This window comes from Cryptotermes secundus, unplaced genomic scaffold, assembly GCF_002891405.2.
Source record: "Cryptotermes secundus unplaced genomic scaffold, Csec_1.0 scaffold455, whole genome shotgun sequence".
NCBI classification, from domain to species: Eukaryota; Metazoa; Arthropoda; class Insecta; order Blattodea; family Kalotermitidae; genus Cryptotermes; species Cryptotermes secundus.
Genome location: NW_019734967.1, coordinates 249,178 through 273,243, shown reverse-complemented (window position 1 = coordinate 273,243; position 24,066 = coordinate 249,178). Strand labels below are relative to the sequence as shown.

Below are 24,066 nucleotides of genomic sequence, written 5' to 3'. Positions count from 1 at the left end.
ACTCCGTCCAGTGTGACTATTTAAGTTTTTACTACTTGAAAACTTAGCACCCTTAACATGTTTCGGTCCTTACGGACCATCATCAGAGGGAACATCGATACTTATTTGGAAACTACTATCACAATGGGTGTTCTGAGTGCTAAAATACATACACACACAATGCCTGCAATGCACAGTATACACAATATCCAAATTTTCCACAACCACAGCAGCTTTCCTGGTATATTAAAGCTTTTAAATTTTTTAAAACTTTGTTGTTTAAGTTAAAATGTATAAAACAAATAGGTTCGTGTCCCTTCGCCTATCGTCTTTCTTGATGGGGGCTGAACTTGTGCCGCCTGTCAGTCTTGAGAAGGAGATTCTTGGTATCCTGTTCTGCACCAATTCAGCACATCACGAAGACATATGGGGAGTGAACGTATAGCTCCGTCACTCTTAACCTCGGCACTAGATTTAGGTGCATGGTTGGCTTCATACCCCTGCCCTCTACTTCCCGGGAAAAGACCACGATACCCATCGGATATAACTTTAATAGGCTTTGTTACTATTTATTTCCCTTGCCTTCGAGGGTTGGATATTACACAAGCCCGTTCCGATAATCAGAACATTTTATATTCATCTTTCCATCTCTCTCTGGGGTTTCTTACGTATATCTCTCCTGTGAGATTACAGAGGCATGCTAATTTGGCAAATCTATGTTGCATCTTGCATGTATGTACATGTTGACTATTAATTTATCACTTGCACTTCCCGTATTTCCTGTAGCATTTCTGCACGAATGAACGTATCATAACACAAACAAATGCTGACTGTACGGCCCGTACAGACCTCCCTGATCTAATTATTTTATGCTCTCTGGATCACGCAGCATATTCTCGTTGTATCGTGTATACTTTAGTGATCACTGGCGATCACTGGTATGTGGTGGACGGTGAGAGTGCTGTGCTTTGGTGCTGCTGTTATTCCGGTTTGCCTATGATCAGTTGCTGAAAGTGAGTGGTCATTAGTGGTTATTTGGTCGCCGGCTGTAATTTGAGTTTTGGAAGTAATAAACGTTGTGGTTGTTAAGGGTGTTAACTTCTTAGCTTTCCACCCTTTTATCCTAATTTTTACGTTTTGGGTGTCTTATGCAGCAGATTTAAGGACATTTTTTATAGAAAGGAACTTCAAAATAATTACAATGCCAGTTGTTAGCTCGCTATTTGGGAATGCTGGTTCTCGCGCCCAAAGCAAAAATCTTGTAGAATGCAAAGCGGGCAAAATGTCGTTGAAAGGTAAAATGGTTCACCCTGATAAAAGAAAAGGTTTATTGTATGTGTACCAGTCTGATGATTCACTTATGCATTTCTGCTGGAAAGATCGCCAAACCGGAACGGTTGAAGATGTAAGTAGGACGTACTGGTATATGGGTACTGTTGAGGAATTCCAAGCCCTAATTTCTTTTTAGGCAGGTGATAATTATTCATCTGGTAAAGAGCTTGTTTTTGTGCGGATTCATAAGGTTTATTACCGATTTCACAAAAGTGGATTGGATTGAGCTTGACAGTATCCTCTCCAGGTCAAAGCAATTCATGCTTACCACCCTACATCGCTAAGGTCCGTTTTAATATTACTGTTGCATGTACATATAGGTATTGAAAGTAGGCGCCTCATTTGAGGTTATTTGATCAAGCAATTTGTCTAAAATTTTCATCAAACTGTGGCAACAGTGCTGGAAGCATAATAGCAGCTTGGCCTTATGACAGCCAATGAACTTCAGTCTGGTAAAGTAAATTAAGTGATTAGCGTCAGTCTCTGAGCAGAATATCTAAAAGACTCAGACCTTCACTGAGTTGCTTTTAATGGTATTAATAATTTTTGCTGCAGTTATTCATAAGATCACGAGGGAATAGCTTCTGATGCCAAAGCTTTGGGGCAGTTAAAAACTGATTTGAAACAGAAATATTATTTGTTACATGCAGTAGTATTTTAACAACTCCAGTACGTTTTCCTATCATATTTGGAACACTGTTTCTTGCAGTTCCTTTGCAATTGCCTAGTTTAACTTATATCATCAAACTGTGCACTTTTCCAGTGCTGTGAATGTTTCTAATCTGGTTATGTTTCAAGGCACATTTAAGTAAAACAGGTAATCATTAAATCATTTTGCCGTACGTATTTGAAACTAAGTGTTTGCCACAGTTTCAAATATCAGTGCTGTCATGAAGTTTGATTGCAATATCAGTATCAGTACCAGACTGTACCCAATGCTCCACCAAGAATAAACTCACTTATCAACACTAAATGCCATGTTGTTTATTTCTTGCAGTTCACACTGCATTCTGCGCATGTGAGTTTCACCAGACTTGCACTAGTATTGTAGTGCATGAATTTATTAACATTCCTAGCACTGGGCTTGTGTTTAAAAAAACCGTTGGATGTAACATCATGTTGCCTGTAAAACTCAGTGGACGTTTTGGAGGCACATGTCGCCTCCATCTTCAGGGTTGAAGAATAAGCCAATTAAGAAACAAGCATGAAGCTAATAGCAAGCAGTGCTTGGGTTATTCTTCAGCCCTGAAGATTGAGGTGACATACTTCTGGTATGTCACTCAATTTCTAAAAGACTATGCAGCATCATGTCCCAGAACATAGAACTCTTTCATTGCATAGTAATCTGTTTGCTTTGTGTTCATAAAATTTATTGATTATGAAAATACTTGTATTGAATTAGTAACAAATATGTGTAATATTTCATATACAAAAGTATTTTAAAGGAATACAATTCTACTGTTCATACCATTGTTTAGAGTTCAATGCTTTTGTCCGTGGTTTTCTTTGGCTCCTCACCATCCTGTTAAATTGACTTAGGTGGGGGGGGACAACATTGTAGTCACCCAAAGCAATTTGATCATTTTTGGACCATTACCATACCTCAGTATTTGCGTCAGCTCTTTAAAGTGCCTCAGCCAAAATCCTCCAGACTGAGGTCATGTTGATGTCCATCAGCTCCACCCATGCAGTCGGAGATATTTAATCTGGCTCCAGTCAAGTAGGGTACTGGAGTAGAGTCTCTTTGATTTGGAGTATTGACAGCAGAGTACCCTATTTGCCCTCTGTTATTCACTCACAAAGATGCCTGAGCCCCCACTCCTACTCCCACCCTGACTCACAACTGATCATCATTTGAACCCTCAGTTTCATTGAGAAGAACATTTGTTTTCCTGACCACCTTCTGCTGGTCAGAACATTTGTTCTTGATGGTCAGGCTACTGACCTCTGTTAAGAGACCTCTTTCACTTTTTAACTTCATGGGTCCCTCACCAGAGCCCCTGAAAGGTGATGTTTGCTTCTTTTCAACAGCAGAAGGGCCAATGTTTGATGTAGGAGGAGAATCTTCTTCTTTCAGATAACTGGTTGCAAGGTGTGTATGACCACCCACTGCCACATATAGACAGGAACAGCTGAGCTTGCTGGTCCTGGTTGGGTCTGCTTCTTTGCTAGCCTCTCTGACTCTTGTTCTTGGTAGGCAGCTTACTCACCTCTGGTAAGAGACCTTATGTCCTTGCCCTCAGTAGAGCCAGAGTCCCTGAGAGATTTCCTGCTGCTTTACAACAGCAGAAGACCCAGCAACTGAGCCCTTAAGTGCAGGGAGAGAAGGCCCCTGCCCCAGGAACACTGATGGTGGGGATTACCTAGCTGTGCCCTGCCATGTGCACCAGGGAAAACAACCCCCACCACTAGTTTGAGCTAGAATCGTAACTGAGCTTGAGTGGAGCCCTCCTTTCATCCCAGGATGTCCTCCCCCTGTCCCATTTCTGCTTGCTTGTCTAGTTCTTCTTCTTGGTGGTATTATTCCTTTGGCAGCCCTTCTGGTAAATTGGACATGATGGATTGTGTCTAATAACAACATAACATTTAGAGCAGTGATAAGGCTGTGCCATAGCTTAAGCGGTTAGTTGCTGGCTTCCCATCACGGCAGCCGGGTTCGAATCCAGGTCTGGTCAAGTGGGATTTATGGTGGACAAAGTGGCGTTGGGGCAGGTTTTCTCTGAGTAATTCGGTTTCCCCTGCCAATCTTCATTCCACCAGTTGCTCCACAATCACCCTCACCTATCATCTGGGGCTGGTACAATAGGCCAGAAGTGGCTGCAGTACAAGGGACTTAGTCCCACCCCACTACCAATAAAAAAATAGTGCAGTGATAGATGATTAATAGCATACTGTTATGAAACTAAAAACAACCATAAAATATGTGGAGCTAAGGTAGGTATATTTTTTGTCACTCACAGCAATTAAAGTGATACTATTCAAAATCAACAGTCATAATCAATGTTGTGTAAAATGTACTGAATACATACCTAGACTACATGTTTTGTCTGTACCTCGTCATTCCCAGGTTCGTAGTCGCATTATGCATTTCGTACATAACTGACTAACTTCATGAAACTGAGCCATTCTTGAGAAGCTGCAAGTCACTCAACTGCTCAAGAATTTCCCAACATTCTATGGAACCCAAAGGTTCATTACCGTGTTTACAAGAGCTCTCCACTGGCCCCTATCCTGAGTTAGATAAATCTAGTCCATACCAACCTGCCCTATTTCTCTAAGATCCTTTTTAATATTATCCTTCCACCTACTTCTAGGTCTTTCTAGTGGCTTCATTCCTTCTGGCTTTCCCACCAAAATCATATGTGCTTCCCCCCCCCCCCCCACACCCATGCATGCTACATGCCCTGCCCATCCCATCATCTTTGACTTGATCGTTCTAATTATACTAGGCAAAGAGTACAAGCTATGAAGCTCATCATTATGGAGTTTTCTCTAACAGCGCTCATTGGCTCAAATATTGTTCTCAGCACCCTGTTCACAAACACCCTCAGTCTGTCTTCCTCCTTTAATGTCAGAGACCAAGTTTCATGCCCATACAAAACAAGCAAAATTGTAGTTTTGTATATTCTGATTTTTACGTTTTTAGACAAGAGACGAGAAGACAGAAGGTTCTGGAGAATGGTAGTGAATGGTAGCAAGCATTACCTGAGTCCAGTCTCTTAATTTCCACCAGAATCAAATTTTGATTTCTTACTGTCATTCCCAAATATTTTAACTGTTCCACATTTTCAAAGCATCTGTTAGCTACCCTTATGTTATGATTTTGCCCTGCATTCTGGTGACGAGACAGCAACATATACTTAGTTTTCTCTGCATTTGCTTTTAAACCAACCTCCTTACTATCATCAGCGAAGAGTTTCTGTGTTTTTCTTTATGTTATCTGTCGTGAAACAAGACCTCAAGGGGTGAATTCTATTGACGTGTATAGTCTCAAATGATGACAGCATAGTTAAATGAACAGAAATCGTTAATGTTTTTAGACATGAAATTAACAGCCGCTACAATCACAACAGTCACCACTGCCGTCACAACAGTCACCACTGCCGTCACAACAATCACCACCGCCTTCACAACAATCACCACCACCTTCACAACAATCACCACTGCTGTCACAACAGTCACCACTGCTGTCACAACAATCACCACTCTCTCCGCAACAGTCCCCTCTCTCATTCATGCCACAACCACTGCAGCCTCCACACTCGTCAGTGTTTCCTACTACAAAACAAGTGTTGCAAGTTGCAGTATCCAAGCCGTTTCCCTTGATTTTGGAAGAATGGACTATATGACTGACGTTAACACAGATATGAAATGTTTTTTTTTTGCATTGAAGAAAGGAATAAGAAAAACTTTTCCAGCGTCCTAAGCTGTCATTAAATTAAGGATTTTCTTTTGGTTGTAACTCATGTCACACTAACAGCTGCACTCTTTGTTGAAGTAATTTCTGAATGTGGGTGTGTAAACATACTATCAGTAATGGCAACTATGTCAGAGGAAATAGTGCACAGGTGCAGCAGCAGGAAAGCACATTACTGTGGGAATGTGACTGAATGCCGAGCCTTAAGTATTCATTATTATCTCTGAAGTTTAGGTGTGTTATCACAGTTTCCAGACTTCACACCACTTTGGCAGTAATTTTTTAATGGATTGTTGTATCTTTTTTTCAGCAGACGCAGCAGTGTATAGTTTGTTGTACAAGTAATGGTTAATATGCCATGGGATAATTCAAAACCATTGCTGTATTGAGCACCTAAATTTGGGTTTACGTAATAGGTATCGTTCGTACTTGGGCACAGGAACAGTGAACTAATATTTAATACACAGGGTGTCAGGGTTGATAGCATTGATAACAAAAAGTTAAGGTTTGGGTGTAAGGGTGTCAGGGTTGATAGCATTGATAACAAAAAGTTAAGGTTTGGGTGTACTGTGTGTGTATATGTCCATCGACTTGTGTGTTTCAGTGTACAAATGAGTATGCTGTATGTTCTACATTTGTTCCCAGGAACAACCTTGTGTTTACCTTGTAATACTAGAAGTCATTCTCTTTATAGGAGTATGTGATAGTATAGTTCATTGAAGCACTATGCTACAAGCTGGAAGGTTGCAGGTGCAATTCCTGATGAGGTCATTGGATTTTTCAGTTGACCTAATCCTTCGAGCCCTGTGGCCGACCCAGCCTCTAACAGAAATGAGTACCAGGAATCTTCCTGGGGGGTAAATGGCGGCTGGCACGTGAGGTTGAGAATCTCATTGCCATCTGTGAGCTGACCTAGTAGAAAATGTGGGAACCTAGAAGTCTTACAGCCCTATAGGCCTTCATGGCCTGTTACAGGCATAGCTTTACCTTTTTACCATTCTTGTTATACCATTTACGTTTCCATTACAGAGCAGATAAATTGTATACTCCATCTGTTAGGGGAGTGGGTGTGTCACCATCAGTTAGTAATTTAGACTGTTATCTCACTATTGGAAAATTTCTGGATTCAGTGTTCAACATACATCCAGTGTTTATACCTGGTGGGAAATTAAGATATTCTTACACAGAACCCTTCTTTGTAAGGTTGCTTGTACATGGTGTGATGTACCCTGGTTCACAGAGTAGATGGACTTGAGAACCACCGAGTTTGTTTCTGCTGCTGGCATATTAGTCATCTACTCTAAGGATGAGACGTGATGAACGTAGAGCTTGTAGGCAATTTTTGATGGCCTGTTGCAGCTGTAGACAAGACATGAGCATGTCATTCAAGATGTTTTTTATTTTCAGGACCTTATTATCTTCCCTGATGACTGTGAATTTAAACGAGTGGCTCAGTGCACCACTGGGCGTGTTTACGTCCTGAAATTTAAGTCATCAAGCAGGAAATTCTTCTTTTGGATTCAGGTATTGAAATTATAATTCTAACTCAGAATGCTTGCCAGTAATAAGGCCAGACATGGATAAACATTTAAATTCCGTTTGATGTAATAGGAACCAAAGACGGATAAGGATGACGAGAACTGCCGCCGTATTAATGAAGTGCTTAACAATCCTCCAACTCCGGGATCTCAGAGAAGTGGAGGTGGAACTCCAGGTATTTGCAGTTTACATTTAACAAATATCTTTGTGGTTTCTGTGGTGAGGTCAGAATATGTCGTACAGAATGAAAAGCAATTGAATTCTTGCTTAAGTATTGTAGATGGAATAGTTCATTATGAAAGCTACTGTCATACTGTCGCTGTGACATGCAGGTTGTCACCCAGGAAGATGATAGTTGTACTTGTATAAGTGCTGTATTTTTTTTAATTCGCATAGTGCGGGGTGAAGTAAGTGCTGTACTTTCCATGATATTGTTAAATCAGTCATAAGAGGTGTGTACAATGTAATGGTCAGGCTGTCCACCAGATGTAATGATAATGGTTCTGTTGTGGCTCACTTTCCACTCTGTGTCCTGTATAAATGTGCAGGTCCATTTGACAGGAATAGTTATCTCCTTTTCTTACGAGTGGTTTCCTGTGGAAAACCATGTTGTATTTTAAAAAATGCTGTGATTCGTAGTTCTTAGGGTAAGGTAAAGTTGTCCCCGTTCTAATTAATTAAGCACTATGTCATGAAGACATATGGGGGAGTTGAGGTATAAGTTTGCCATTCTTGACCTTGGCACTAGATGGAGGTGAATTGTCAGCTTCATGCTTGGCCGCTTTACCCTGGGAAGATAGGCCATGGGACCCATTGGATAGGAGGCTGGGTGGGCTCCAGAGCCAGTCTGGATACTGTAGAGAAGAGAAAAATGCTTGCCATGCTGGGAATCGAACCTGGGCCAATGCAGCCCATAGCCTGTCACTGTACTGACTGAGCTATCCTGACTTCTTGTTTTGGGGTATAGTTTGTGAATATCTAGCTCTGTTTAATCCAGTCCCTTATGTAGTGTTATCATTAAATTGTGATAATCCTGTGTTTTAAACTTTGGGTTCATAAAAGTATCAAACACTACACTTTCCTTGCTAAAAGACCAGATGTGTTCTGTGAACATTGTTATAGCTTGATGTCCACCAGAGGACTATTTATTCAGAGACGAATCTTGTGAACAGGGAGTCATTGGGGGGAGGGGGAGATGCATTATGTGAATCCCGACTTCAGTACTTTTACCTTAGGCAGTGATTTCATAACAGTGATCCAGCATGCATGGAAAACCTGTGCCACTGATCCAGAATCAGTTGCCTTGTAGTTCCAAGAGACACAAGCACATGCTCCTTCTCTGTCACTGTCTCAGACATCAGAAACATGTTTACAAGATGTGTTTTTAGATGACAGTTTATGTTAATACTAAAGAAATAATCAAAATTAGCCCTCCCTGAACTCATGCTAGATGGTTTGGTGACTGTATGGGTGGATGAGGGAAGGGAGTTGGATTAGTTGAAAAAATGCATGGCATTGAATTTTGCACTTATGGTCATTGAATCTGGTGGTGAAGTTGCAGTGGTGGTATTTGGTGGATCTGTTGGCTGTGACCTCCAAAAATCATCCATCTTTAGTAGCTTTCCAGCCTCATATTCCTCATACAATGGCAGATGCACAGAAGAGGCTGTGGAGCAGGGTCATCCTGCCTTTGCCACTTGGATTCCTGCATTGCCTCCCACACAACACTACCCCTTCTCCTTGCTGCTCACCATTACTCAGGAAGCAGTACAAATTACAGAGAGTGCCAGTGATTGAAATTGGTCTGTCTAAATAAGTTGGAACAGATTAAAATGATGACAATTTTTTTTTTGGAGCCTAGATAGTCCAGTTAGTATAGTGACTGACTGTGGGCTCGACGATTGAGGGGTTGGGGTTCAAGTGCCAGTAGGGTCAAGAATTTTCTCCATGTTGTCCAGACCGGTTCTGGGGCCCACCCAGCCTCCTTTCCAATGGGTACTGGGTACTGTTTCCCCACAAGTAAACAAGTGGGGCCTGAAGCTGACCACTCACTTCCAACTAGTGCCAAGGCCAAGAAACATGGATCTCTACATCCACTCCCCCATATATCTTAATGGGGTAGTGCTTAATTAGTTAAGCACAGGAACAACTTTATTTTTACTTTACAGCATTTTTTATGAAGCCTCAAGAAGTGAGTTACCTGTACTTATATGTTGGATCTGAGGTTCCAAAGCTTGCTGCTTTCTTATTGCTGGTTTAATGTGTGGCTTATGCTTCAGTGCTGAAGGCGGAAATGCGATGTGTTCTTCTGAAATGTCAGTGGACATTTTCCGAACTACATGATGTAGTTCCCAGAAGAATGTACTCTTCATATTATTTATTATTTATACAGTAAGACTACAAATTAATTTATACCTCTGTGTTCTAATGGATCAGTCTGAAGCAGACAACTTTTAGTATTTTTTTATTTTTCTGTATTAAATTTTATCCAACTCTGCAGAGTGATTTGGAATATGAAGTGGGCAGAGACTGACTGAAGACCTTCATTTTACATGTGTACAGAATTGCAGCTGGAATTGTAAAGCATTTGCACTCTGATTCTTGGCAGTGGATGTACCGATATTGAGACTGGTACATTTGTGTGATACTTCACTGTGTGTTTTTCAGATGCAGATCTTCACAGTTTATTGAACAATATGTCTCAGCAGCAGCTGATGCAGTTGTTTGGCGGTGTAGGGCAGATTGGAGGACTGTCCAGCTTATTGGAAGCTGGTCACATACGTTTACGGTATAAAAGTTGTATCCTACAACCCAGAGATATTTCTATGTATGGTGTTGCATTAAGTGAACAGAAAATCTATTGCCAATAAGAAATGCATCTCAGTGCCTAAAGACGAAGCAGAAATTTATCTCGTGTGTTCTGAAATGGTCACTATGATTCTGCTGTCATTTAAACCCCTCGACACAAAATCAGTTGCTTTCCACACTTTCTCTAAGTTTGTTGTCCTCAGTGTGTTACCCTAAGGGCCCCCCATACACACACAGTTTGGCCTCCTGTTCGGCCTGCACAGTTGAAGACTGAAAGGCAAAACTGATGTGTATGGTGCGGCCGGCCGGCCGGCCGGCCAATTGTTTGGACTGTTGGCCTGTAGGAAACCCGCCAGTCCGTCAGTTCTGCCTGCAGGACGTAGCACATGACGTGTGTGACTCAGCAATATAGGCCGGAAGCCTGCCGGTTTATCTGTGCGTGTATGGGGAAGGAAAGGGAGAGGGAAAACTTTGAAAGTTTTGCCTGTAAGGTTGATCGGAAGCCCAAACTGTGTGTGTATGGGGGGCCTAAAGAATGCTGCAGCTGAATGCAGACTGCATATAACAATAGCCTGCCAGTTAATCTTTAATGTGTTTAGTCTGTATGTGTTTGCATTGGGCTTAGTAGTGTAGCGTATTTGAGGAATTTATGTTGTAAGTAGTGTAATGTCTCTTGAACTTTCTGCAGTAAATCTGGAATAATAAGCAGTGTAACAGATCCTTCTCTTTCACAAACTCATTGTAGTGGCTGAACAATTATGGTATGATTCGTGATGGAGATAGGGAATTTCCACTTTCACTACTGCATCCAAGCAGCCAGACTCTGGGGCCCATTTAGCATTCTCTCCAATAGGTGTCAGGGCACATCCCAAGAATAAAGTGGCATGAGAGCAAAGCTGACCTCACACCTCCATCTACTTCTAGGGTTAAGAATGCTTGGAGCTATGCAACAATTTGTATGTTTTCATGATGTGGTCTTTAAAGTAAGCATAGGGACAAGTTTACCTTTCAGCACAAATTCACAAAACTGATGTTATTTCTCATACATGCCTCCCATCTCCTTGTAGCTCATTGAAATGACTTCATCACCCCTACCAGTGGTGGTGCCAAGTGTGGAAATGATAATTTCCATCAGCACCATTGTTTGTTAGCATAAAATACCATAGGAAGTAAAGCTATTCCTGTAACAGATTGTGGAGGCCCATAAGGTTGTGAGATGTCGAGGCGCCCACGTTTTTCTAGACAGTCGAATTACAAATGGCGGGGAGGTCAGCCTTACATGCTGGCAACCCCCCCCCCAGGAAGATTCATGGTACTCATTTCTGTTAGAGGCTGAGTCGACCCCAGGGTATAAAATACCATAAGCACTTAAAGTTGTTTATTAAGGTTTATAAACCAGAAATAGGGCTTTAGTAAAGTACTAATTAATTTTTACTGTTCAAGAATATGAATTGTAAATCTCCTGGAGCTACAGGATTGCTGGTCATCTATAAAGTCAATGGTAGCAGTCTATAATCCTGGAATGGGGAATTTTAGACCTGCCACTTCTGCATATCTGGCAGCCATATTTAAACGTGATGTTGCCAGTATTAGTATTGAATAAATGCGGTGCTCTGTCAGCTGGACTGATCTCATGTGCCAAACCCAGTGTGCTAGAGGTTGATTGTCAGGATACTTGTTCTGCATCCAAGTGCAGCAAGTGATGAGTGTGTTAGTTGCTGTTGCTGTGTTGGCAGTTGTTTGAATGTTTGATGGATTTTGATTGATATGGTGGACCTATCATCCAGTAGGTTGCCCAGCTTTGAACCGGGGATCCATTTTCAGGTTTCTATATGTAAACCATTCAAATTACTGCGTTGTGTGTCCATTATGTTCGAGTCCCACCTGTGTAATAAAATTGTGGCCCTGTTAAATAAAAAAAAAATTAACTGCTGCATCTTCTTCTGTGTCCTTTGTCCAGACTACCAAATTTCACCAAGGCCAAATAGTAAGTAATACAATATGGCAAAAGAATGTTATTCTTTTGAAACACACTTCTAGGATGTAGTTGTTTCCTCTGATGCTAGATGGTGCATGTAGCTACTTTTTGCAGTTCTTTCAATAGATGTAGATCATTTGGTATCAATTCACTCCCAGTGAAATGGTACAGACTCTTAGTGTACTGTGAGAAGTGTTTGGACTGGGAGGTAAGCCCTAGCAGAGTAGATGGGTGTGAAGTTGTTAATTGAAATCTCATCCTGTGCTGAGCCCAAATGTAATGTGTGTTTCTGAGCATGTAAGCTCAGGCTTGTACAGACTTTATGATGAGCAGAAATTTGATAGTGAAGGACTGGTTTTGTTTGATTGACATGAATTATTTTCAGTCGCCCATCAACAGGGCAGAGTTCTCGCAATGCATCCTCTACTCCATCTTCTACATCCATTACTTCAGCTTCCACAACAAGTTCTACGACTGCCAGTGTTGCCTCGCCTGCCAGCACGGCCGCTAGTGTGACCACTACTGCTAGCTCCACCACCACCGCCACTGCCACTGCCACTGCCACAAGCGGAAGCACAGGAAAGGGAGCCGATAGTGAAGCGGCCAAGCCTGCTGCTGCTGCTGCTGTTAAGCCAGGTCAGACTGTTAATATGAATAAACTAGTGCCTTGTTTCTGCTTTCAATTTGAAGAGTCCCAAGTTCAAATCTTGGCCTAGAGAATGGCTACCCTGAATGAGAATTTTGTCGTTTTTCTCAGTCCTACCAAGCAAATGTTGGGGTAGTACCTTATTTCAGTCATGAGGCTGACTTCCATGTCTATTCAAGCTAATTCTTCCCTGAGCATTCTACCAATCAATGCTATATAATCCTGGCAGTTGAAAACATAATTCAGTAAAATAAAAATAAATAAAAGGACAAATTTTTATGTAGAAGATTTTTAATAATTATAAAAGGTAAAGTTATGGAGGAGTGGAGGTGAAGATCCACATTTTAACCTCAACACTAGATGCAGGTGAGTTGGCCAGCTTCGCATACCAAACCAGTGGGAGGAAGCCCTGGTACTCATTGAACAATAGACTGGATAGGTCCCAGGGCCAGTGTGAACACTGTGAACAAGAGAAAATTCTGTTACCTGTGCCAGAAATCAGCACAATCCATTGGGCATCCAGCCGATAACCTAGTCACTACTGGCAGCTACTCCAGTTGTCTTTGATGATTGTATGGTAGCATGAAGGTCTATTGCTGGGTAACAACCGTGAAATGTACCCCAAAACATATGCTGCTTGACAAAATGCATAATAAGCAAGCATTCACAGCTGTACTGGGTAACGTTTTCGCAAAAAAACGTTCCCAGGGAAAGGATTGGAGTACAACAATAAACAGTGTTTTCTATGCAGTCCATGCCAAGGGGACAAGTTTAGAAGTTAGTCAGTTGTAAGGGAGTTTGTGAAGAGAAGACTTAGTTGGTGTAGTTGAGAATGGAAGGTGAGAAATTTCAATCCTTAAGATCCATTACTGGGAAATGACTAGTAACAATAGAACAAAAAGACCTAGTGTGTGCTGTAGTGATTTGTAAGGTGTGGAGATTAGCAGTAGTGTTATAGTTACGATCTGTAAGTGGTCAATAAATGCAGTCTCTGATCCAAAACCCCGTTGATAGTTACTCATATGCATGGCAGTATGAAGCACCAACTCTGATCTAAGAAACTGACTTTAACTGCAGGGCTGCAGCTGTCTGTTGGATATGAGCATGAGCCATATTAATGTTGTTCGCATCCCCCATGGCTGTTTGTCTGAGATCATTTTTAATATTATCCTCAGTGCCCTATTTTTTGAGAGGTTCTCAGTGTATTCTGTATGATAGTGTCTTGTCTAAATGGAGATATGTTGACTGCCCACAGGTCGTGTGCAGATATATTGTAGTCCAGTTGTTACAGGCACCACTTGCATTGAGCATCATTTGCACAAGGTCCTTCAAATGAACAAAAGATATGGGAGATCTTGTGTTCATCTGTCTATATAAATTTTGCCTTCAAAGCTACAGAATGGATTTAACAAACTTTGGTATTGGGAGGGTCTTTTCTATAAGTTGTTCAATGAATTTAATTTTGGTCTGTATTAGTCAAATGTGAGACCTTTACACGTAACTAAATCAGACCTTTACCATTTGTTTCCAGAATGGCTTGGGTACAGAAAATTTTTATTACATAAGATAGCAGCACAGCTAATTAAAATCTTATAACTTTCATTTGAAAATATTTTGGTATGATGAATGTGCAGTAAAATGTGAAGAAAAGTAATTCTTGGTTCTGTACTATGTGAATGGTTCTACAGAATCTGATGCATGTCTGCAGCCCAACTGAGCACCGTGTTGGTGCTTGTTTCTTTCTTCCACACTTGCTGAAGTTAATACAGTAATGAAGTGAGGATTGTTATGACTACATGATAAATATATCATTGCAAGTAATTGATTGACAATTGAAGTAAGTTTCATTGAGAAGCTACTTAAAGGTANACCGTCTTACAGTGCATACATTTATTCACCTTACTCTTCTCTCTTGCACTACATGTTTCAGCACAAAAGTGCCATCTTCAGGTGCTTTTCGATGTACGTCAAACTACTTCATTGCATGCTCTGTTGTCTTTATACTAAAATATATATTCGTCATATATATTGATAAATTTTAAATATTAAAAATATTAAAACTGTTCAGGTTTTGTCATCCTTATGTCGTATCTCAATACGTGAGTCACACCTATCTTCTTCTATCAGAGTATTCTTCCTGCTTTCGTGTGTGTATTGTGCTCTGTGTTGTGTCTTGCTCCTGTGACTGCGTGTGTTATACTCTATACGCGTATTGAGATACGACATAAGGATGACAAATCCTGAACAGTTTTAATATTTTTAATATTTAAAATTTATCAATATATATGACGAATATATATTTTAGTATAAAGACAACAGAGCATGCAATGAAGTAGTTTGACGTACATCGAAAAGCACCTGAAGATGGCACTTTTGTGCTGAAACATGTAGTGCAAGAGAGAAGAGTAAGGTGAATAAATGTATGCACTGTAAGACGGTTAGAATAAATCATGAACTACAAGCAGTTATAACCGTTTCACTTATTCACACACTTTACAATCACTATAGCATGTACTGAGTCTTCTCAGTCTGCTGTATCTTCAACAGTTGTTGTCTGGTAACGACTTCCAGCTGCAGAAGTTCTCCTTACTCTGGGTTCCCAAACTATCCCCCCTGCCTCAGCTACCAGTTTCTCACCGCAGCAGCCCACAACGACTGAACTGCCGTTCTCATCTGACTGCTTTGACAACCAGCTTGCTCCTCTCCACTCCACTGAACTGCACTGCACTCTAATCTCAACTTGGTCAGTTGAGCGATGTAGCCTCAGAGTGGACTGCATAGATAAATGCTTCCAACAGTATGAGTGTGAGTGTGAGTATGAGGGGTGGGCCATAAAATCCGACAATCGCACCATGACCTTCAGTGATCTATCGTGCTTCCCCTTTGGATTAGTCCTTTATTAATCCTACACTTTTAATGAAGTGTAGGAACCGGCTTATGGGGGTGTCATAAAAGTCACTTGGTTCCATGAAGAACTGACCCAGATGGCGATATCTTAACACTTTGCACACTGGCAATTTAAATATTTAAATCACCCTGGGGACCGGCATTTTTAAACCTGCTACCCTGACTTGTGCACTGTTCACTTTAAAAATTAATATAAAATCTCCTAATTAATTTTATGAACTAAAATTTTTGGAGAACACCAGTGCTTCTAGAAGTGCTTGAGAGTGTGATATTTCTGGAAACTTTCCCCTTTGTGAAGTGGCAATACACAGAACTTGCAATGTAGACAGTCATACTCCTTTTTTTGTGAACTGTGCAAACATGGCATTGCCTAGAAGGATGCTTCACCCTGGAATATTCAATCATCACAATTTTCATGAGGGTATGTTTCTGCATATCACCCAAGAGTTGTCCAGGGGTGTCCACATGAGGCCTGCGTGGGGTGGGAGTTGTTGGGCCTGGTTGCGCTAAGTCTGTGCCTGACTGCTGCCACCATCTTGTCTGTAGCCCAGGCATTTGCCACGTTCATCAGAAATGCTTTGTATTTCAATTTCGAATCAGGGTTTAGATTTTTGTAAACCAAAAATGAATTGAAAAGGCACAATTTATAAGCCACAAGGCAACTTTCTTTGTCCACTTTACTTATTTTCCGAGGAGCAGAATAATAGGCCAAGTACTGATTAGCTCTATCAACTCCCTTCATGAACATATTATACTCGGAAATACAAACAGGCTTCTTTACCTGTCCATGTCTCCTTTGAACATCAATCATGCTTGAATTGTGAATTGTGGAAATCATATTCACAACACGAGTATCCCTCCAGGACTGAAGAAGAATATCCCCCTTCCTCCTGAATGTGGTTTTACCACGTTTCAGGGATTTAGATTCCTCTTTCAGAACTGGAGGAAGGCCTCTGCTCACCCTAATTGTTCCACAAATATGTACTTTTCTCTCGAAAGAAGGTATTCTGCAGTTACCACACTGCTATAATAATTGTCTTGATAGACATGGTAATTTTGATCAAGATAGGGTTCCAAAACGGAAACAATAGTTTCTTGTAATTTTTTGCCTTCACCAGAATAAATTTGTAAATTTCCAATATAGCCTGAAGTGCTTTCAGTAACTACATGAACAAGTAGGCCATACTTTGTAAGTTTCCCAGGATTATATATTCTCATACGAAGCCTTCCCCTCCAAGGAATCACAGATTCGTCCAAAGACAATTGTTGGTTTGGCTTATAAACTATCTGAAATTTCTGAACGAAAAAGTTTAATAAGGGCTGAATTTTGAAAAGCCTGCTTGTTGTTTGTGTTTGCAGTTCATTATTATTGAAATGCAAACACCATCAAATTTGTTCAGATCTCTTATGGCTCATTAGCTTGCCAAAAATGGAAATTTCTAAAAATGGATCTGTTGACCAATACCCTTTTAGATTATCCGTCCTTGTATGCCCCATTAGAAGGGCTGAGTATGTATAAGGTGCAGTCAAATGAGAGTGGGTCACCACACATAACTCACACGGCATGCAAGTTGGTAACACTGGAATTTGCTTATGATATGAACATCTGGTGGGGACTCGGGAAAGCACAATGACAATGTGCCCTTGTACACTAGTCATTTGTTTATTGTTCTGGAAGTAAGGTTAGCGCTATGTGTGGTTGTCCAACATCAGTAATGGAGGCGGATATAGAAGCACAGTGAAGTGTAGTGCGCTTTTTGACTGCTGAAGGAGCAGGAGGATGAGCAATTCATTGTCACATGTCTGTTGTTTACGGTGAACACAGCATGTCACATTCGCGTGTGCTGGCGTGCCATAAGAGATTGTGAGAGGGACGTGTGTCACTGCAAGATGATGTTCTCCCAGGACAGGCTCATCGTGTCATCACTCCTGATGTTATTGCTGCATTGGATGGTCATATCTGGGCAAAGCGATGGATCGCTGTGGAAGAAATTAGTCTTTTGATGGGAATAAGTCAAGGTTCCATACACACCATTGTGACAAAACACCTGCTGTACTGCAAAATCTGTGCGCAGTGGGTTCCACATCAACTCATGGAGGAACAGAAGACTCAGAGAATGGCTGCATCACTGGATCACTTGCAACGATACCATGAGGAAGAGTATGTTTTTCTGTCCCGGATTGCCACTGGGGAAAAAACTTGGTGCCACCATTTTGAACCCGAGAGCAAACAGCAAACATGTGAATTCTCCCCCACCGAAGAAATCTAAAGCCGTAGACGCAAGTTCAGGTAAAGCAATGATGACATTCTTCTTTGCTTCGACTGCAAGGGCCCTCTACTTGTCGAATTTCTTGAGCATTGGGCCACAGTCAGCGCACAGTTCTGTGAAGACACTTTGCAGAAACTGAGATGTGCCATAAAGTCAAAATGCCCTGGAATGCTATCAAACAGCATTATCCTTCATGATAATGCATGCCCCCACACTGCCAACTCTGTGAGGAATACGCTACAGAGATTTGGTTGGGAAGTGCTTCAACATCCCCCGTACAGCCCAGATCTCTCCCCATGTGATTTTCACATTTTTGGAGACCTGAAGAGAGACATTCTTGGACATCGGTTTGCATCGGATGAAGACATGTGTGGCTGGGTAAAGATGTGGTTCCATAGACAGCCCACAAGCTTTTTCAAGGGTGGAATTGCCTGTCTTATCTCCCAGTGGGATAAATGTACTAACAGTTTTGGAAATTACTTTTGAGGTAAGAACTGTTCTTTAACCCTTCAGCGTGGTTTGCCGTACACGGTATGCTGGTATTTAAATGGTCCTACCTGCGGTTTGCCGTACACCGTACGCCAAGCTGTAAACTTAATTTCGAAGGCCCATAAATATGGAACGAACCATGCCAGCATGATGACGATTGCACTGGGCTGTTGTGAAAAGAATGCGCTCTCTGTTCATATAAACATAACATTAAATTTCCTGCACCTCTGCCAGTCAGTCTAAATAGAACGTTGACCTCACAGTTGCGATGGCCGAGTGACTATGATATCGACATACCACAAAGATGATATGCGTGTGGTTGTGAATTAAGCAAACAAGAAACAAAGCCCTTGGTTGTTTGTGATTACAACAGAAACATGCTAGGAGTGGATCTGACGGATCAAATGCTACAGCCATATCTACTTGAACGAAAGAAGAGTACTAAGTGGTATCAGAAGTTATTCAAGAGACTACTCAATGTAGCAATACATAACGCAATGGTCATATATCGGTGTCTCCCGAATAACAAAAACATGGGCACGCTAAAGTTCAGAATTTCACTAGCACAAGGCCTTGTGGAAAATCACAGTTTTGGTTTTCCTCATCCTGTATACGGCCGTCCGTCAGTTGAGCCACCGCCTAAAAGATTCACAGAACGATATTTCCTGGAGCGTATTCCAGCCAGAGGAAAAATGCAAAGCCTCAAAAAAAGATGTGTGGTGTGCGCAAAACATGGTAAAAGGAAAAAAAAAATATTTCTGGTGTAGTGGGTGTGAGGCAGGGTTGTGTTTAGATGGATGTTTCAAGAAATACCATATGAAACTCAACTTCTAATCCACTTGCTTCCATCGCTCAGATACAGGGTGCTCATATTATAAGGAAAGATTATAAAACCATCTTTTAAGATAATTTCAGTGAAAAATTCATAATTATACCCTATATAGTTCAAAAGTTATGATACATAATATAATTTATAATTTAGGCCCCACAACAGCGATATTTAAATGCCCACGCTGAAGGGTTAATTATTTTGGCTTCTGACCCGTTTTCATTTGACTGCCTCTCATAATATGCATACAGCACTTATGAATGTTAGGAGCAAATTGGCATAACCTGGACTCTATTGGTTTCTGTAGGTTCGACTACAATTCAGTTAAGTGATCTCCAGAACTTTCTGTCGGGCTTGAATGTTCCTGCAGGTGAAACTACTAACCAGCGATCAGGTATGGATGCAGTTTTTTGCTATTACTGATTATTACAAACTCACTGTTTGTATTATTACAGCAGCTGGTTAGGAGGTGATGATTTGAAGTACTTTGATATATGTGCCAAGTGGATGAAAGATTTAATGATTTGGCATTTGTTTTTTTATGGATGTGAAATGTGATTGCATTCTTTAGGGGAAAGAACATGAATTGCAAGTGTCTGAAACAGTGTGCTGGAAAGTACTGGGCACAAGCTGGAAAATAAGCGAGCAGTTTAGGATATTACATAACAGAGAATTCTTTGATTACTACTGTTGGGTTAGAGAAATATTGGAGACAGAATATTATTCTGGTAAGGAAATCTGTTGGAAGAGATCCACTTGGAAAATTGAGATGTAGAGGGCAAGATAATGTTAAGATAAAGTAAGATAAATTTTATCCCTGCTATGAGGGCACATGGGGGAATGGAGGTGTAGGTCCACCATTCCTAACCTTGGCTCTAGATGGAAGTGAGTGGCCAGCTTCATGCCAAGATATATCTTAGAAAGTTATATTGTGAGGATTAGAGGTGGATGGATCTGGTTTGGGATCATGTTCACTGGTGGATTTTGGTGTTGATGGTTGATGAAGCTCCAGTTTCTGTTACTGTAGTGTCAGAGAATGAGGGAAAAGCATGTTTGTGAGATGTGGGAGCGATTAGCTTCATGCTGTCATGAAAGGAAGTTCATTCTAAACAAATTAAGTTATGAATTAAAGAGTTTAATATAACCTGGATTTTAAAATAACTGAACATTGTTGTAAATGGACAGAAGTGTCAGGTACCAGTCATTTTGGTTTGCAGTTGATTTGTCCTCTGCATTAACAACTGAGAATCTGCAAGCTGTGCTGGGGGATCCTAATTTAGTGCGTGAACTGCAGCAGCATCTACCATCAGGCATTGGTGGAAATCCACCTCCTCCAGCATCCGAACAGTTACGCTCAACCCTAGCATCACCCCAGTTTCAACAGGTAATCAGAGTCAGTCCATTTGCACTGTGTCCCTTTGTCTTGCATTTGGTAGATGTTAAGAATAAAAGACAGTTGATCATTTTGGATCTGAGGTTCTTATAGTGGTCTCTTTCAAGAGTACTGTCTTCTGAGCTATGACACTATTTAGTTTTGTGGAAGATCATATTCTTCATAGGCACTTCGTGAAAACCTGAAATTCATCCATAGTCACGTCTAATTGTATGTATACATATTGTAACATGTTATTGATTAGCCTTGGGGTTTGGATTATTAATTGGATTTATTGAATGTCTTGTAACTACAAACAATTGTAACAGTTTCACTGGTCTACACACACTGTAAATATCTGTGGCATACTCTGTCTGTTATGTCTTCACTAGTCATTACTTGGTAATGTCTTCTAACATTGGAGGTTCCACTGCTTCCATTCTCATGGCTCACCAGCAACTGCAGCCTCCAGCTGACTGGCTTGTCATTTGGTCAAGTTAAATTGGTACTGGCCTTTACCAGCACAGTCATTCCTGGCTTCAGTCTCCTTGAGATCCATGACCAAGATTTTTATTCTCTCCTAAACATGTATGTGTTTCAAAATGGGGCATACTCTTGTGTGAAGGAGGGGTCAGTCTTTCTATGCAGGCCCTAAATTTGTAGCATATAATTTCAGCACTAGTATATCCGCGCTCTCACAGTGTCAAGGTCACTATGGACTCTGTGCACCCTTTGTTGTTGCACTGTACTAAGTAACATTTATACAAGATATACCGTATTTACGCATGTATAGGCCGCACATTTTTTGCCAAAAATTCAAGAGGAAAACTGGGGTGCGGCTTATATTCGAAATATTCGAAATCACACTTAATTAAAAAAAATAGTCATGATTAGTAATACAGGGTGTTCTACTCCTGAAATAATATTCCAAGAAAATTATTTTTTCTATAATTTCTGTCTGAAAATTGTGCTGCAGCCTATACACGCACGCGGCCTATACATGCGTAAATACGGTATAGAGATTTTCTGTCAATGCAGTGCTGTGAAGCATGTTATGTCTTATGTAACTACTCAGGAACTGCAGTTAGTCACATGCCTAGTTATAAAACCTTGGCACGGACCATGTAGAAGGCACTGCTTCCAGTGATTGCGTGTATATTCATTGGCATGGACACATGTTTACCATGCCATTTCCTAGCAGTGGTCAGATGTCATTCCCGTATTCTGGCTTTCAGCCATCATGTCACAGTATTATTTTTAATTTTAATCTTAACCCTACAAGAGCAGGCTTCAATTTTTACACTAGAGAATTCAGGTTTGACAAGAATGTAGATCTTCTCTGTAAATTTCAGCATGCATAGCCTTATCTTACAATTTTTTGAGGAGACTGAATTGTACTCTATTTTAATATTTACATTCTGATGACCATGAACCTTGAAAATGAAACATGTTATCATTTTAATTCTTGATAAGATTTTGAATACAGGATGAACTCATGATGCTTCCCAGCTCCAAAGAAGGGAACTTGGGGTAAAGGCTGCAATGGAAGGAGAAGGGGGGAAGGAGGCTGCTTGATATGCTGTGTGTGACAGTTGTGTGTTGTCTATCCTGAGCTGCACACTGGGTTTGCATGCACAACTTGTTACAGATTGCTGTGGGACAGTATAAACTCTTTGCACAGGTGACTTTCATCCATAATATTTTAAATTTTTGGCTGAAACTTTTGTAGATGTTTGACTTGTGTACTGTGCAGGCTCTGAGTATGTTCAGTGCAGCCTTACAGTCAGGCCAGCTTGGTCCTGTGGTCCAGCAGTTCGAAGTCGGAGCTGAGGCTGTGGATGCTGCGAACCAGGGCAACATGGAGGAGTTTGTAAAGGCTCTTCAAAAAGCAAGCATCAACAAGGAAGATGAAGACAAGCAACCCGGTGGAGACGAGAAATGCAAGAAGAAGGATGAGCGCAGTAAAAAGGGTGATGATGCAGATGATGATGATGATGAAGTTATGTCACTTGATTAATATGTTGTTTGAGGGGAAAGGTGGTTTATTTTGTTTGATTTATTATTGTTTTATGTGTTACTGTTCCTGGAGAGGCGACTGGTACTGAATGATAATTCATTGTCCATTTGGTGGTAACTGACTGTTATCTTTCAGATTGTTACCTGATTTGCTTGAATGTAAGATCACATTTATTAACCGATTTGAATGTGTATTACAGGCAGATTCTTTAGGTGAATTGAAGTAAAGCATAAAATTATTAATATACATATTGCTAAACTGCTCTCTTGTAGGACATTACTTCAATTCTCTAATTTTGAAGAGAAATTTGGACAGGGGAGGAACTAGTTTGTATTCCTATCGACTTCCTCCATCCTTGATTGCTGCTTGTCACATGGAAAGAAGGTAATAAAAGTCAAGACAGTGGGCACAATTACAATGAGTTACAGGGGATATGTATTGAAAGAAGAATTAAAATGTAGGCAACAAATGAGGCCCACCCATGCACACACACCCAGATGTGAGAGATGGGGGGCCAGAGAGAGAAGGTGAGACCACCGCCATGTGGTTACAGCTGTGATCCTGGTGTAGCTCCTCATTTGTACAGCCAGCAAACTAACATGGCCTGGGGCCAGTAGAGAATTCGGATGAAATTATAAACACAGGAGTGGCCAAAGCCACTCGGTTAAGTGAGATAACTAAGCGAATATCCCAGAGGTGATTCCTACAGTAAAATTGAAACCATATTTAGAATCTCCTCAACCAATCACAGATTAGGAAACAGGACTCTCATTCTGGGCTCCAAACCTCTACCCACGCCAGGCCAGAGCAGCTCTCATTTGCTCTGCTCAAGCCCATGTCATGAACTCCCACCCTGTGCAATGCAGACATACCAACAGGAGTGACAAGGAAAGCTTGTGGGTTGGAGAAGTAGGGATAAGGAACAAAGTAAATGGGGAGGCAGGGTACTGGGAGACTTGTGAAAATACAAATCCTGCACTGCTGTGCAGCTCACTGATCTGTAATTGCATAATTCTGGCGAGAATGTTGACCACATTACCCTCATTTTATGTTATGTTTTCATACATATCTCTGTAGTCTTTTGTAATAATCTCCCCTGTCCACTTCTTCAAAATTATCATTTATAGTGTGATTTGAATCAGTGACCCCTCACATGTAACATGCCTGAATGAGAACTGTATTGGTGTTTATCCAACTGCAGATCACTGCAGCAAACTGCTGTGATTTCATTAGTAGCCTGGATGATGTGCCTCTACTGATAAAAAGCATATTCTTGAATATATTATAATATTGGAGAGACTTTATGTTTCATCTGTATTGGCAGGTTTTTAAAATGAAAAATCTGTGCATGTACTTCATTTTGTCCAGTCTTGTATTGGTGTCTCAGAAGTCGTGCATTGTAGATGTTAAGTGATGTACACAAATGACTTGCAATAAATGCTCAAATTGATGTCATCCAGCCTGTATGCATTTCCTGAACCAT

At 40.9% G+C, this 24,066-nt stretch overlaps 1 protein-coding gene across 1 annotated transcript; it reads left to right on the top strand.

Moving 5' to 3' along the window:
* The first annotated feature begins 955 nt into the window (after positions 1–955).
* LOC111869080 (proteasomal ubiquitin receptor ADRM1) lies at positions 956–24,038 on the top strand. Its single transcript, XM_023860295.2, has 8 exons — positions 956–1,384; positions 7,136–7,252; positions 7,340–7,442; positions 9,935–10,055; positions 12,439–12,689; positions 19,502–19,588; positions 20,412–20,578; positions 22,320–24,038. The coding sequence occupies exons 1-8, from the start codon at positions 1,181–1,183 to the stop codon at positions 22,581–22,583; spliced, it is 1,314 nt and encodes a 437-aa protein (XP_023716063.1). The 5' UTR covers positions 956–1,180; the 3' UTR covers positions 22,584–24,038.
* Positions 24,039–24,066: the final 28 nt, after the last annotated feature.